The 16075-nt window shown below is 46.1% G+C and overlaps 8 protein-coding genes across 8 annotated transcripts; 4 read left to right on the plus strand and 4 right to left on the minus strand.

Moving 5' to 3' along the window:
* Positions 1–654: 654 nt before the first annotated feature.
* ASPZODRAFT_509932 (hypothetical protein) lies at positions 655–2295 on the plus strand. Its single transcript, XM_022728425.1, has 4 exons — positions 655–1121; positions 1168–1554; positions 1602–2129; positions 2178–2295. The coding sequence occupies exons 1-4, from the start codon at positions 846–848 to the stop codon at positions 2253–2255; spliced, it is 1269 nt and encodes a 422-aa protein (XP_022580197.1). The 5' UTR covers positions 655–845; the 3' UTR covers positions 2256–2295.
* A 1121-nt stretch (positions 2296–3416) lies between these two features.
* On the minus strand, positions 3417–4127 carry ASPZODRAFT_143574 (hypothetical protein; the record flags this gene model as incomplete). Its single annotated transcript, XM_022724923.1, has 1 exon — positions 3417–4127. One exon carries the CDS (start codon positions 4125–4127, stop codon positions 3417–3419), a length of 711 nt encoding a protein of 236 aa, XP_022580198.1.
* Positions 4128–4505: 378 nt separating this feature from the next.
* Positions 4506–4959, plus strand: ASPZODRAFT_167436 (hypothetical protein; the record flags this gene model as incomplete). The annotated part of the gene is made up of 2 exons (XM_022726825.1): positions 4506–4747; positions 4803–4959. Exons 1-2 carry the CDS (start codon positions 4545–4547, stop codon positions 4957–4959), a joined length of 360 nt encoding a protein of 119 aa, XP_022580199.1. The 5' UTR covers positions 4506–4544.
* Positions 4960–7445: 2486 nt separating this feature from the next.
* ASPZODRAFT_69121 (hypothetical protein) lies at positions 7446–8310 on the plus strand (the record flags this gene model as incomplete). The annotated part of the gene is made up of 2 exons (XM_022729562.1): positions 7446–7934; positions 8053–8310. The coding sequence occupies 2 exons, from the start codon at positions 7446–7448 to the stop codon at positions 8308–8310; spliced, it is 747 nt and encodes a 248-aa protein (XP_022580200.1).
* Positions 8311–8490: 180 nt separating this feature from the next.
* On the minus strand, positions 8491–9342 carry ASPZODRAFT_17139 (hypothetical protein; the record flags this gene model as incomplete). The annotated part of the gene is made up of 3 exons (XM_022726963.1): positions 8491–8599; positions 8660–8737; positions 8795–9342. 3 exons carry the CDS (start codon positions 9340–9342, stop codon positions 8491–8493), a joined length of 735 nt encoding a protein of 244 aa, XP_022580201.1.
* Positions 9343–9814: 472 nt separating this feature from the next.
* ASPZODRAFT_17140 (hypothetical protein) lies at positions 9815–10981 on the plus strand (the record flags this gene model as incomplete). Its single annotated transcript, XM_022726964.1, has 2 exons — positions 9815–10028; positions 10080–10981. 2 exons carry the CDS (start codon positions 9815–9817, stop codon positions 10979–10981), a joined length of 1116 nt encoding a protein of 371 aa, XP_022580202.1.
* A 1248-nt stretch (positions 10982–12229) lies between these two features.
* Positions 12230–12706, minus strand: ASPZODRAFT_143579 (hypothetical protein; the record flags this gene model as incomplete). Its single annotated transcript, XM_022724924.1, has 1 exon — positions 12230–12706. The coding sequence occupies one exon, from the start codon at positions 12704–12706 to the stop codon at positions 12230–12232; it is 477 nt and encodes a 158-aa protein (XP_022580203.1).
* A 1828-nt stretch (positions 12707–14534) lies between these two features.
* On the minus strand, positions 14535–15178 carry ASPZODRAFT_17141 (hypothetical protein; the record flags this gene model as incomplete). Its single annotated transcript, XM_022726965.1, has 2 exons — positions 14535–14589; positions 14667–15178. 2 exons carry the CDS (start codon positions 15176–15178, stop codon positions 14535–14537), a joined length of 567 nt encoding a protein of 188 aa, XP_022580204.1.
* Between the last annotated feature and the right edge of the window lie 897 nt (positions 15179–16075).

The raw sequence follows: 16075 nt of genomic DNA on the forward strand, positions 1-16075 counted from the left end.
GTTCTTCTAAAGAATAATACACCTGTCATAGGCTCTTTCTCCTACAATAGAGACTTGCTTCTACAAGAAGTCTTATTAGTGGGATCATCGGATCCATGGCGACTAAGATTGAACGTGGCTTATTCGTTCACACCTACGGACGCTTTCCTTATGCATTCATCATGCTATAGTCTGTTGCAAGAGTTCTCGAATCAACTGATAAGTCCAAAACGATTATTTAAGCTATGTCAATCCCTTCAGTCTGATAAACAGAGAAACTTTGGTCGTGATATGCCATATGAATTGTTAGGTGAGTCATATGACCAGTCTTAAATGCTGAGAAATTATCTCATCATCACGATAGATTGTCTTTATCCTTGTGTTTCTCTTCTGTCCCCTGATTCATCATCTTTCATATCGCTCGAACGTCAACCAACAACTATCCAGCCACCTTTGCTACAATTACCACTTGAAATTATTTTGATAATACTCAATATCCTTCCTCCGTCAGCTTTGATAGGATTTTTTCAGGACTAGCCGACAGTCTTTGAGCTATGCTCAGGAGTTTCTACGAAAGAAGCCACTTCAGTTCCATCGTTTAACTGAGGCCGGAAATTCTCTTGATTACGAGGCGCTTATTCTTGCTCTCAGCTCCAAAGGATTTTCCAGTCGATGTTCAGAGTTAGATAAAAGATGGGAACAGATCATAAAAGTGAGAGATCTGGCTGCATACATTGTTCATATCAACGAGGACTGGATGTCACCGACCTTAAACCCGAAGGCAACAAGTCAATCGGTTGACCTTCCTTCCGGCTTCCAGCAGTCATTCATGGACTTTCCATTTGACCTTGAAATAATTGAGATTTATGAGATTGAGCTTCAAGGATCTTCTTATGTTTCTGGAATCAAGTTTTTGTCCAGGAACTCACAATCGTTTGTTGGTATTGAGTCAAAATCGGTTCGCCGCTTTCGTCTTCCAAAAAAAACCTTTAGAGACTATAGGGCTTGTTGTGGACTCTTTGGGGATCAGAAGTCTTAGGTTTGGTGATTTACCTTGGTCCTCTGGACGCCCTGAAGATATCAATTGCTGGGAAGGTTTCAGTCAGAGGCAAGAAGATAGAAGAGTTCGGATTGTTCGAGACGTATGTTATGAATGCTATCTTATATCCTCCACTAACTTTTGAACAGGCATTGAAGTTCCGACAGCTGTCCTGGTGTTATTCTAAGTGCCTATCTTTTGAAGAGAGCATTTTTATGCGAGGAAAACACGCTTTCTGGCACGGCTCAATTTCTAGAGACAGCTACATACAGGTCAACCCTCACCAGGAAACAGAATTGATACATGAATTCGGAAATTTTACCACAGATGCAGTATGGCTGGATGAGCAAAGTGATGGTATAACTGCATATTGCCACAAGGGGATATCAGGCCTTTCTATTCAGACATCATCAGGTCCACTTTCAGTCGGCTATTGCAATGCTATCCCCAAATTCTTCCCGATACATGGACCTGATGAAGCAATCACTGAGATTGATATCTATATAGGCTCACCTGAGCCTAATTTAAGCATCACGGTGGGTTTTTAGAAAGCTTTGACAAATCCTTGCTAATATATTAACAGTTGAAGACCACCTGGAATCGGCATGTCTATTTTGGTTTCGTCCAAGACCACAATGCTCACTGTTCTGTCCGAACTCTCCGATCACCCAAAAACTGTCATATAAAAGGCCTTTATTTCCGTGTGGGAAAATTATCGATCGAATCTTTGGGAGCAATATATGCATATAACTCCTATCAGCCCACTTATCACTCGTTTCATCCACCGCCAGTACCCAGGATTAAACTAAAAACTGACGAAGTGAGCCCTGAATCGATGGAGACATGTGCAAGTCTCTGGAACATCCAGAAGGTTCGATTTTACTACATCATGGGTTACTGCACAGGTTTATGGCTCTTTTATCGTTCCGGTAATTCAGAAGTGGTTGGCCGAATCAACGAAGATTACTCTCATGAACTCATACTTGTTGATGATGATTCGTTGCACCAAATATGGCTCACACAAGCAGAGGGGAAAATAGAGGAGATAGGTTTCAGCACGGATAGCCATATGGATTTAGAGAAAAACAATTATGATATCACTATCTCAACGGTATACTTCCTATGCTCCGGATGACAACTTATTCTGACATATTTCCAGGCTATTTTGTGGAGGTACTCCAAGGACAGTGACTTTATTCAAATATTTGATCAGGATATGCTCGAAGGTGAGATCTAGATCATATATGCAGCGCAAGTGTTTCGTGGTAGCTCTTCAGCATGGTGTCGTGTCGTCCACTGAGACATTTTCAGTAAAGCTATCGACTAGACGTTCGAATCCTTCCCATGGTTATAGCCTTAGTTGTGACATCCAATAATCTTATAACTATGCTATCAGTAACCTGACTATTTTCTCCTTTATTTCCCACACACAATTAAGTTGGCTGTGGCCAGAGACGGCTAGCTAATTCTATATTCCTAAATACATGATGAGCACCTACAAACTGGATCTCCATTCATAAATATGATTTAATATATTTCTATATTAGACTGCAGCTTATTGAAAATGGCCGGTTGCCCAGATGGATTCATAGATCTAGTAAATACAAACATTTGTAGTGAGTGGTGGATAAAGGACATATTGGCCGTTCAGATAGACAGATAGATAGTACTCATACCCCTCCAGAATGTATATTACTATGGCTGCTATGCCGGGGGAGCTAAGCTCCTAGGAGTCAGCGATTTATATCATATTTACACCGTACGCCATGCCGGGCTGGCCTGGAATAAGCACAAGCTCAAGATTGTAGCCATGAGCACTCACAGAGGCGAGCATGAATGACATGTTCATGTCGTACGAGGGTGCGAAGTCGAACGTGGCCTACACCAGCACATGAAAATGGGACGAGATGTGGACTACCTAAGATCCCGATCTCGAGAAACTGCACGGCTCCTCTGCCAGTAAATTCATTCTTGGCTCGGTGCCATCCCCCGTAAGAACCTTGGATGGAAGGACAGGCTTGGTTCCTTTATCAGATTTGTCTGAGTTTTTGCCTCAGGCTACAACTTGCATCATTACTATTCCTATCTATTATCTCCCAAGTTTCTCCCCCCTGTACCTTTCCAACAACCTAATACTCCTGTCCAGTATCGCTCTGGATGCATCTTTATATGTCCCATATGCGGAGGCACCCGAAAAGTTCGGAAAAACGAAGTGAATGAGGAGGAATCGAGGGTCAATAGACACCCAAATACCATTTTGATTCCGCGGATGAGTTGCAAAAATACCATCGCCTGGTTGAGAAGAAATGCTGGACAGGGAGAATTAGACCACTCAGTCGCTAGCAAATAGGTAGACCATTCATGTCAATCTATTTCCACCATTTTATGGTCTGAAGGTCTATTGGGAACCCCAAACCCGCTCATCTTTGGGCCCTCTGATGATCCCCCAGATATTAACGGCGACAATGCGCTCAACAAATGCGTCGTTCGGTCTACGCAGCATCACTCCAAAGGCTTCGTGCTGCTCCTTCTTCTCCTCAGCCGTGAGGTCAAATCCACGGTCTCGCATACAGCAGCCGCACTCCACTGTGCAGTGGCCAACTGCCAACCTAGTTCGACCTGTCGCCTCTATGCCGCGTCTCTCGCAACAGCCACAGGAACGGCCACAGCATTCCCCGCGACCAGCACAGTGGTAACGGAGAGCACTATGGTGATACCAGTCTGTAGTTGCGCGCCAGGCGTGGAATCCCCGTTTCTGTGGTCCAGGAGGACACAAGGACTCACACCTATACCACTCTCGTTCCTCCTTCCAGTAGCGTCTCTGCAGCTCTTTAATCTGCGCATCCCACTCCTCTAGCTGGATCTTATTCTCTGGCGTACACACTCGTTCTTGGAGACGGCGAGTTTCTTCCTTTAAGTATTCCTCGCGTTGAGGGGTTATTCGTAGGTTCTCTTCGATCGTGACGATATTTCGTGTGAAGGAAGTGCTTCGACTGAAAGAGAGCAGATACCGCAGCATCCAGAGACGGTGGCGCTGGACAGCGTTGAAACCCCCAATTTCCTCCACCAGGTCCTCAATCGTAATAAACAACCGAGAAAGAATCAGCATTGTGGAACTATGATGGATTTTTCAGCGATGCAGAGTAGATGGGACGAGGAAGGATGGAAGGAGAGAGGGTCGTGATTGGAAAGGTTCCATGGAGCCGCCGCTTCCTCTTGCTGGGAATTGTCACGGCCCTGGGCCTGCTAACCGATCAGGTGACTCCTCATATATCTGGCATCTCGCCGACGCTTCACCTCCATCCTTCCTTCCCTCCCCCGTCTGATTCTCTTCGTATAGATCTGCCTAATATATTGATGCCTTTGAGATCGATTGAGCGTTATTAGTTGAGCCGTCACAGAAATCGCAGCTGCCATGGCAAAACATTGCTATCGTAGTTGGACAAAGCTCCTCTACTCCTCGACTAGGGGGTGAAAAAAAAGATATATGCCACAGGTTTTACCCATGAGATTTAAGGGCTGGTAGATGATGATACTGACATGTTTAGAGACCCAAACTTCCACCAAAAAAATGGATGCAAACGCCACGATGTCCAACCCGCTTGCAGCCCTCGAAGTCACCATAGGCAATCTCCGGGTGAATATCCTTGTTATTCTTTCGGCACTTTTGGGATTCAGCATTGCATTCTGTGCATTTATAAATCGGTGGAAGCTTTGTGTTGGGGCTAGGTATGACTATTGTTATCATTACAGAAGATATGTAGAGACACTAAACGATACACAGATACCCCAAATTTCCAGGCTGGCCCTCGTGCTTCGGCGAAGGGGAAAGCCAAGAGGGTGTTCTTGCTGCATGGAGGGGTGATGAGGAGGAGGAGTGCCTAGCCAGCGCTACGAAAACTGTGCTCCCCACCGCACCTCCGAACACCCCGGAGTCCTGAAATTCCCATCCTGGGAATGAGCAAGGCCCTGCCTCGCCCATTCCCGCCAAATCCCGGCCCCGAACTCTTTGCGGTGCGTTAGGAAGCACGTTGAGCGCAATCGGTGCGGCTGTCCTGTCCGCTGGCCAGATCGTCATCAGATTTTGGTCGCCGGACCGAACCAACCCAAGCCAGGAAAATGAATTGCTGGTCAACCAACCCCCAGCATGGGCACAACAATACTACTGCAGGAAGCTCTTCTTTTCTCTCTTTCCTCTTCCTTCTTTTCTGCTTTCCTCTTTCCTTTCCCATGATTTCCCCCCTTTTTTCCATTTTTGTTTTTCTCTGTCCTAGATAGAATAGCGTTTATTAGATTAGCCAGTGTATACTTATCCCAGTTGTGTTTGAATTGTTTGGTCTAAGCTACCAGGACCCCAGTCATGAGTAAGGCCACAGTTCTGGTTACTATTCACTTCTCTTATTGAATATCTTTGCAGTATGTCACTTAAGACGCCATAAACAATATTAATTAAGAATATATATGACTTTTGCTCCATTCAACCATCCATTAAACCAAAGTCAAATTCAAAATCATTTCCTCTTCGCACGACATCCTCGTGAGGCCCTTGACATGGTCTAATTGTTTTTTGAAAAAGATCCAGATAAATCAGTCACAGAGGCGGTACTTGTAAAAGCTGCTTAAAATAAGAACCACTGTTCTCTGCTATTCCACTTTTCCCTCTCTTGACGGCTGTCAGACCGTGTTATTTCTCCAAAAACGTGATTAGAGCTGTATTGGACTTATATTCTAATGACAGCTACGCATCGAAGCCATTTGCAGAATCGTCGTCACCCATCAATCTGCTGGGCCGCGGCAAGCTGTGGCCGACCCACACAATGACCAATTCCCCTGGGGACAGGTGAGGAAGCTGATCTGATCAACAGCACTGGCATGTATTAGGATATCTCTATCTGGCAGTGATGCCTGCGGTATTGTGGATGTCAGGAATACACACCACGCGGGCGGTCTTTTGGTCGGTAGAAGTTGTAGTCTGGAGGGGGAAATGGCTATAAATTAGTTTTATAATTATATTTAAAGGGAAGCTGAACAGGCGTCTTTAAACACTCCTCTGCTCTGGCCAGTGGATAAGGGCATATAAGACAAATGACAACTTGTCTTCACGGATAGGATGTTGTATCTCGACATCAAGATGCTGTCATTTTAGGGTTGACGTCGAAATCCGAGAACTAGCACGTGGTTGACTATTCCCAATTAGTAAAGCTCCATGGCCGGTTACAATTGGTCAACTCCAAGTAAGCTTAATTTAAGTATATAAGAAAACTACCTAATTCTCACATCAAACAGCAGAAAAACAATCAACAGCCAGCTATTAAAAAATAAAAACATACAACAGTCAGGATTCGCTGGTGGTCACCCACCCAACTACTAACTGACCGGCGTGTGGCTTAAGTACGGCTGAGCGGACGGGAAGCCCTGTTTTCCACACCCTGTGGTCGTATGTGCTAGAATTATATGGATAGGGGACTATATAGACAAGAAATAGTCAGTTCTATACTACCTCCTTCGTCAGCAGAGTCTCTCCGCCATTCTTGACCTGGTGCCATCCCACGTAAGAACCCCTTGGAAGCATAGGCTTGGTTCCGAAATCAGCTTAGTCTGTTGAACTTTTCCCTCAGGCTACAACTCGCATCATTAATATTCCTCTCTTCTCCCAAACTTCCCCCAACATTCTCTATGTTCATTTAATGGCCGAGCATCCAGTCGAGGATTGAATTATCAAATTAAGGATCAAATATAGCATCAAATTGAGCTTCAAACTGAGCATTGGATTGATATAAGTCTAACACCTTTATTGCTTCTTTTGCTAGTTCCTTTCCTTTTTCCTAGGCCAATTCCTGCCTTGATTCCTATTGATTACACGTGGATTTCTGCGTCAATTCCTGATCTCACCTTCCATAAGCTATAGGAATAATATAGTACTGTGCGTGGATATCATCGTTGTAGAGTGTAGCTCTGCCCATAAAACATTACATGCGAGTAGAGGCCCGTAGGTCTAGAACGGCTGCCAACAGAATAAAGCATCCAATCAAGGATCTAATTCAGGCTTTCCTTCCTAGAGGAAAGGTTGCCTATCTAGGTATATGAGTATAGAACTTCGGTATACAGCAACTTACGGCGAAGAAATGACTCCCTTGCGAAGCCTAAGCAAGCCTGGGGGTCTGGGGGGGTGCGTGCACCTTGGAGGTAGCTTTGTCCTTATACAGGCTGTACACCCTTTGGCAAACTGTGTGTTACTGCATGTCCAAGCCAAATCATGCTCTCAGTTCTGGTTAATATCCACTTCTCCTATCAAACAGCAGCTTTGCAATCTCTCACTAGAGACCCCGTAAACAAAACAACATCAGCTTTTTTTTATTTCCAACAGCCTCCCTCCCACTTGACTCCCCAGCTCACTCTTTTTCAAGAATTACCACGACGAGTCATCATGGCAGCATCGGTCTCTTATAGTGCGTCTAACCTCTTGCTCAAACCGCTCCCCGACCTTGATGTTGCTGCTCGCCATACCACCAGCCACGCTCTATACCAGATACATTTCGTCGGAATTCTGCAACCATGGGCCAACTTCGAGGCAGAGGTTGCCAACACATACAACGGCCAGACCTGGAACCTGCAGGCCATAGCGTCTAAATTGACGGGCAACTTCCTCGCTGGTTCGGTCCACGAAGAGCGGGTTTTCGTGTGCGACGAACGCGGCATACAAGGGAGACTAGAGGGACGGGCGGGCACAGCCCTTGGGGCCGTCTTCAAGGCCCAGAACCAGGACCTTAAGCTGGGCGCTTTTAAGGGTGCTTTGCCGCCGCACCCAGGTTACAGGAAGGCCCCTGACTTTGTCCTAATGACCCAAGCTCACATGGCGAAGGTCGTGGGAGAAGCCAAGTCTCCTTGGATATCTGAGCACCACCTAGAAGACCTCGTTGATGGATTTGAGACTGGGTTCACGGAAGAAAGGTTCAGGCACGCACTAGGTCAGTGCTGGGCGTTATTAATTGGAAGATTCACACTGACGCATACACGTAGGCCAAATCGCGCAGTACATGTTCGATTTGCGCCTGAAACATGGATTCCTGACCACATACAACCAAACGGTCTTTCTTCGAAAGGTGGATGTCGGTCGAGCATGGGGACTGGAGTATTCCCCAGTAATCTACCATGGAGACAGAGGAAGTGTATCGGGCACCACTGTCTCGTTTTGTCAGAGTCTTTACCATGTTGGATTATTAGCCCTAGCAGACTCGGATTTTGGCACCAGCATAGGCCTGCGGAACCAGACGTGGACGATTTCTGAATAAGAGGCTACTGGCTCATGAATGAAATGTACATATGTTTTTCCCGTGATAAATGGAGAGTCCCCCGTCTGGTCGCATACATATGACATTATTTCCTAGCATAGCATAGCAAAGATCAATCAATCACCGGTCAAACGAATGATTCAGCTTCCTCCTCAGCTACTATTTCCAGTCGCCATCCTCCTATTTGCGTGAAGACTCCGGTTCAGCGAGCTCGAAAGTCGCTATCAACTTGGGACCAAAAACTGGACGTTTAGGCTTGCCGGCCTTGCTGAAGCGTCCGATAAAGTAGCTATTTTACAGTACACCGGTTAATAAGCGAGCTCGTCGAGGTGATGGGGCAATACCATACAGTGTTTGCGTCTCCCGGTGCCAAACTAGACTTCTTGCCCTGGGCACCGTGGGATACCACCCATTCTCTACCAGCTTCCTAAGTCGCCAATAATAGTTAGATTCAGTGAGTGGTAGAGGAGGGAAAACGACTTACAGAAGAGCATCAATAAAGACCGCCCGGATTTGCTCTCTTTCGTAGCTTTCGAGGGCTAAAAATGGACCAGCGCCATCGCTATCCCCGAGGCGTAGTCCTGGAACGATTTCCCACACAAGCCAGATAATAAACCCACCCGGAACTAGCCCTGAGGGACCCTGAGTACCGATCTTGTATCCCAGTAGCTTTGGTGTGTTGCTTGAGCGCTTCTGAGTGAGGTCCCGATAAGCGACCAGTTCTCTCGGGTTATATGTTGTGGCTTGTCGGCCTCTGGTTTCCGCATCATCCATCTCGGTTTTTCGATGGGGAACCTGAGTGTAGATTCGCATGAGGGCTTTCTTTGCACGATTTAGGGGATCACAGCATAGGATTTTGGCCGTGGCGATGGAACGGAAGCCATACTCATGGTGTACCTCCTCGTTGACTTGATAATCATGCTCGTTCAGCTTCTCGAGGATCTTCCACTGGGAAGAAACAGGTTGATCAAGGGTGATAATAGTTCCAGGTTCGATTCCCTTACGGAACCAGGCCGAGTATGAGGACGACATTGGAGTTGCTTTGAAAATGGGGTTCCTTGGGCCGTGGAGGTCGAGAAGGAGAGCGTTGGAATTGCTAAAAATTATGTATTTAGCACGTAACAACTAGAGTGGGTTTAAATAGAAGCAAACAGAAGATCGCACCTGAGGCATTCACTCTAGTCTCTAGGCAGCTCTTCCTGTCAGGTCCAACTCTTGTCTTGAATGTTTGACTCAATTCTCGCTTTCACTCAAAACTAAACAGCTCCTACGCGAGGCGAACATTCTTTTATTTGCTTTCAGCGATGACGTCCGTTGCTTGTGTCCGCCAAGAAAAGTGACTCGTACATCCAGAAGCATGGGCCCTACAAGACTTCAACAAACCTCGCCTTCGAGCGGGAGAGTTGAGAAAAAAGCCTGAGGGGTCGAAGGTCGGGAACCTCAATACCCCTTTCAACTTGAAGTCCTACATCACCGCGGAAGATCCAATGCGCTGGAAAGCAGGATGGAAGACCCGTCGGTGTCTACAACCAACGTCCCATGTAATGATACTAGTGACAGCGAAGATACCGAGGTGATGATATCCAGAAGAGGTGTTCGTCCTGTCGGCGAACTGCAGAAGCATGGATTGAGGCCCGTCTGGACAGGATCTCGAGGTTATCCCGCAGAAGTTATACCAGACGACATCGCTGAGTGGCTCGATGATCAAGGAAAGCGTCGTGAGTATAAGGCTGTCTAGGGCTTTTTGTTTCCTATCTAATTAATATCAGGTTCCGCACAGTATATAGGGCCCTTGAAGAGCCTTTTCTGGCTTGCAGGCTATGATGAACTCGTGCGAGCCGTCGACGACCCCGCCTATACCATCGAAGATGAAGTTAGAGTCGTCCTGAATGGGGTGGACATTGGTTGGCTCCTGGAGGACTACCTGGAGGAAGGCAAAATTCCTCGGCAGCTGTATATGCAATACTTGGACTATGCCTCTCCTCCATCCTGGCTTTTGCCGGTTATTATCTCTCGGCTCAACCTCATTCCCCAGGCCGTCACCACCGATCTGCGTTCTCACAATATCAGAACCCTCTACCCACTGAGCCGTCCTCAGTATCTTCCTAATATTGTCAAGAGTGTCAAGGTGAAGTGGGAGAGAAGGCCAGAGAAGTTTCTCCGGAAGATCGAGGAGATAGCTCCTGATCTCCTTGAGGGACACAATGTATGGCTGCGAGGGCTGTCTAGAACCGCTTTGATGTGCACTCTTGCCTTTCTTATCCCTTCTGTGTCCGACAAGGCTTTCCAAACAGAATTCGGTCCCGGCTTCTACACGACAAATGATATGAAATATGCTTTCGACTATTGCTCCCGTAACGGCGCAATGATGGTGTTTCAGAACCCTGACCTGCGCAACCTAAATGTATGGGAGCCAACAGAGAACGAGTGGAACCAGCTGGTTGCAACCTGGATCCAGCTACCGCTGTCCGGGGTCATTGAGGATATGCCGGCTCGGTATAGTGATGCGGATATCATCCGTAGTCCCATCTCATCTGCGAAAGACACCGCACGGGAGATGAACGCCTTCCCGAAACGCGGCAAGGAGGAGCAGCTGGTTGCCGTTAGCTACGACGGCTGCAGGGCTCTCTCGCGGTCGCTATCCACAATCATCTACTTCGACTCTTGCTGAAGAGCAGAACCTGACCTAGTGTCTCTTATTCTAGCCAATAATCCCTTACTTCCCACACTGCTCGCGACTATGGACAAAGTCAATATTGGTTACGGAGCATTCTGTTCTAATCAATAATCGAGGTTTTAAATTAAGCACAAAATGAAATTGTCTTTTTAGTCGAGATAATAATATCTATCACATAATGGCTACACTTTCCTTAGACCTCTCTGATGATTCTATTTTAGAAGAACAACTCCTGAGGTATAGTTCTAATAAATAGCCCCTACTCCATCACATATGCACAACTTAATATAGACTAATATTAGTCAGGCAGGTAAAGTTCTCTTAAAGGCGCAGTATCTGCAGCTAAATATTGTCTACCATGATTTTGAGGGCACCTGGTCTCACTTCATTAAGATATTATGTGTTGCAGGAAAGGATGACCTTGAGGCTGCCAATCAGGATGATTCGCGTATATTTACACCATCACCTGACTAGCTAAGCCTAATATAGTTAGCATTACACTCCGATTTTTCATTCACTAGGCATATCTGGCCTGACCGATGTCAGATAGGCCTGAGTGTGCGAATCATATAGGAATATGATACTATTGGCCCTGAATACGTATAGGATTTGTTAAACTATCTAACTTATTATAATAATACTATATAGAGTATAGTAGTATATATAATATATAATATATATGAAATAGAATACTTCAAGTAAGCTTATATGCAATATAGCAAGCACTATTGTAATCTAGGCCATAAAGACCACCTGAGGTTGTGGTGGTAGTGATGGTGGTGGTTAGGACAACTCGATGTGGTTGTCATGGAGATGTAGACTCAGGTGCGAATGAGCGCCAGACAACCTGTTAGGAAAGTAACCGATTACTGCTAGGGGCTGTGTGGGATACTCAACTTCAAGGAGCTGAGAGATAGGTACGTAGTATAGAAAAAGCCAGGCCAAGGTTACTTATGGCTACCAGGGTGACCCCGACAAGGGGAGGGCATATAACTAAAGCCAAGCAGGGCTATAAACTATATCATAAACCTATAATTATAGACAAAAATCCATTTTCCTCGCTATCATTGAGCAGCAATTAGCTATGAATTAGTCTAAATTCTCCCATAAGACCTCCTCTTAAGCTCCACAACAACAGCCGAAGCCGATTTCCAAACGGGTTATTTTGCAATACTGGTATAATTATTATTCCTAGATACCAGAATCATTCACATAGAGTACTTACATCAAAAGTCCCCGAAATCACTTGAATGGGCTATGAGTTGAGAGGAGGCTCACATATCTCTCAGCTTCCTGTGGCCGGCCTATCCAATGCAATTCTTCTTTATCAGTAACCGGGCGAATGGCATGGATGCCTCTGTACCCTGCGTTGACAATGAATCCTTGTAGATATCGACCTTTGAGATCAACTGTTTCTTGTCTCCCAGGAACTTGATAGCCGATAAGAGTGTTTGGTGTTGTAAGCCTGTTCTGGTGGATCAATTCAAGGCCTGTAAGGTACGTTTCCTCTTCCCATTGGAGCATTGAAACAATAATCTTGACAGCCAAGCTGGGGAACTGGACTTTTTGAGTGAACTCAATATCATCCTCCTCCCAGAAGCGACAGAGCTTGCAATCATGGCATATATCCTCGTCTCGATAGCACTGATGCCTCTCCGCTTCCTTCCAGTATAAAACCAGCTTTGGTTGCATCTGTACAGTGGCATCTGGCGCCCTCATCATTGAACATCTATCTTTAAAGCATGTGTTGGTTGTCCAATTCCTCCATATCAATTGCCAGGTAGGTGTATATTGATCCACATGATTTGAGCACTGGTACAGCAGTCACAGCAGTCTCCAACCAAGTATATCGATGTCTTTTGGTTGACTTTCAATAAAATAGGCAAAAAAGCCACGCTCTCCATCCACAAGAAACCTGGTTCATCAGAATGATTCCATTCCAAAAACAGCGTCCATGGCCCGTGAACAATAGCGAATAGTAAGATAATCTGTGGTTAGCAAACAAGATGCAATTTGAACCCGAAGCTACAAGGGTAAGAGAGCAAAACAGTCATCTAGGGACATCCTAGTCATTGAGTCACTGACTGCTGGGCTTGGCGCGGGAAAAGGCCTTTTTCTCGCTTGGGACCTAATAAAACGAGGTAGCTGGCGAGGGTCTGGATATTGCAGATAGATAGCTTCACCCTCTAGTTGCACATATTTCAATACATGCCTCTAAATAGTGATAGGGAGAAAGCCGACCTAGATATGAAGAAAAGTGGGGGCTGTACTTTGTCGCTTTATAGAGTCTGTCGAGCGGAAGAAGATCGGTGTCAAAATGTTTAACCAGACGGCTCCAGCAGAGTGCATGAAAAAGGTATGCAGTCCGCCCGGCCTCTTCAAACCACATGCTTGGGTCTTCCTCCATATCAGAGTTGTCATATGCTTCCTCATCCATCTCCATATTCGTAACAGCGACATCAGAAAGCTGAACACCGCTGGGGTTATGTATACTAGTAATCTCAAGTTACTTCAAGGTCATTTAAAAACAGTGATCAATCAAAGCTTACTTGCTCGGTATTCAGTGAGCCAAGGGTGCTTGACAACAGTTCGCCGTGCAATAATCTCCAAGCTACAGGATTCGCACAGGGCTTCGGACATCTTGATCGTGAGAGGTGTTTCAAGAGGCATAAGGCACAGAGAGCAATAGTTTTATCAGCGAGACAAACCCTAAACCTTCAACTCAGTGGCCGTTCCATGTCACCATTCGTCTGGTTCCATAACCTTGAGCCATGTCTTCTAGGTTCGTTGGACAGAACCCTGGAAAGAGAAGTACTTATGTAGCCGCTCTGATCAACAAGACATTCCAGAAGGGCCTCGTAGACTTTATCAATGACCTGCTGGACAATATTCTCCCGCGCAACGATGAGGAAGCGGCCAACTCTGTGGACGCTTGAAGTTCTCGAAGAGAGACGGAAGAGGAAGGATGGGAAGGACATTCCATGTTTCACGTGTCCCTCGACACGTGGATTTCCTCCCCCAACATCCAGACAAAGACGCTGGCCGAGCTCACATTGCCCAGTTCGCACGACAGCGCAGCCTACGTCTTCGAGCATGTTCTCTCCGAGATTTAATATTGGGACTAGAGGCTCTTATAGAGCCTCCGTCAGGGCACCGCATCGTCCAGAGGCAGCTGGAAGACGAAGTCTGCGTGTGTGACCTCCATATCTACTTTGACTCGAGAATGTACGACCGGGTGAGTTTAATAAGTAGTATTGTCGGGAGCTTGATTACAGCCAATATCGATTTTTGAACTTTTTGCCATATTCACCAGCTTATAGAGTCTAGATTAGATTAAACGCGACTGCAGCAGGTAGGGCAGGAAGAATCAGTTTCTAGCCATTGCGAGATGCAATGAGGATGGAACCAGTGCCCACAAGACAGAACCTGAACAAATTCCTCCAATATCACATTATCTCTGCAGATGACACACATTGTGTCCTGATTGTCCCTCTGTAATTCGGTCAGAACATTCCAAAGTCGCGGGTGGTGTGAATGGTCGTGGCGATCACTGTTGTCGATGTCCGGGATACTGGAAGGAGCCAGATGCCTTGAGGATGACTCTGGCCTGACGTGAGCTACCTCAAGGCGACTCAATTGGATTGCGAGTTCTTCCTCGTCATAAAATGAATGTGAATACGTTGGAACAACTGGACCTGCCTCAACAACTGGATCTGCCTCAGAAACTCGATCTGGTAGCGGGATAGGGCCGTTTTGGAAAGTGATGGATGCAGAAATAATCCACAGCGCCAGGTTTAACAGATCAATCCATACAGCCTCGCGCATCTGGAAAGCCGTCGAGCCATTGTTTGCCACTTTTGAGGAGGCTGGCATAAGGTACATATGGGCGAAGACTCCGAACAGGCTCAGCCACAAGATACACAAGCCCAGCTCCCATAGAAACGAGGCTCGGATCCATTTCGAATCAGGCGAACGACAGAGCTCGCCGCCATACCTGCAGGACCAGGCGAGAAGCAGATAGATCATAGCGGTGATTGCCGCCAGCGTGCCGAGAACCACCGCAAAACACCATTTCAGGTAATATTCGCTGTCCTGGCTGACGCCTTCACTGTACAAACCGATCACCGCGAGGCCAAAGGCGAACTCAAGAATGCGTGCCATCAATAGGATTGTGGAGAGCCAGAGGGGCATCTTGAGAAAGTAAACTCAGATGAGGGAGTAAATGGAAGACATGGGATGCAGTAAATTATTTCATAAATATATAAAAATCTTTTTGTCAAGGTATGAGCCTCCCCATATATAGGATACCCATCATCTGTCTATACATACGAATTCTCGAGGCAGCTGCAGGTCAATGCCGTGTTTCAGCCTTACACACTTCAACCAATCTACCAATTAAATGGCCCTGAAAAAATGCCATAGCCAGACGTCTTTCTGAGAGTCAAATTAAGCGCCTGGTTCCATCTCTGACGCGCTGAGGCTGACGGTTCAGATCTTGATGATATGCACGATCATGCAGCGGACAGCCTCGTCGGCTGCTCTAGGGTATTCTTAGAAAATAGAGGACCTTATGTAGATAAAGTTGCAGTAGTGTATATTAATCACAATAAAGTAGTAGGTAATATTTTCAACCAGTATATTCCTGTCACTATTGAAGATGGGGATAGATTCTGGTTCGACTATCCTACACCATCATTTGTCTATAGTACAGAAATAAGAGTTACACGACATCTATCTCTATCAATACACGATGGAAACCACACGGCGGTATGTCCGAAACAGCAACTGACTTCGATGCAGAGATCGATTCAGCCTTGAAATTCAGTTCCTGTCATCTAAAAACAGTACGTTTTGGATGGTCTTTATATCTGCGACATCCGAAACCAAAACCAACTGGCTGGGCGACAAAGCGATGATCCCGAGGAAGTATCGGTTGCGTCGCCTGTCAAAGCTCTCTCTCGGGTATGGAATCTTTGGTTTGGAAAAGATAATATTTCCAATAAGGAGACAGTAGGAAACAGTAGGAAACAGTACAACGCCTACCAGTGTTCTCTACAACACTTTACCGGAACCCATATTTGTGGAAAC

Source organism: Penicilliopsis zonata (genome assembly GCF_001890105.1).
Source record: "Penicilliopsis zonata CBS 506.65 unplaced genomic scaffold ASPZOscaffold_10, whole genome shotgun sequence".
Classification (NCBI taxonomy): domain Eukaryota; kingdom Fungi; phylum Ascomycota; class Eurotiomycetes; order Eurotiales; family Aspergillaceae; genus Penicilliopsis; species Penicilliopsis zonata.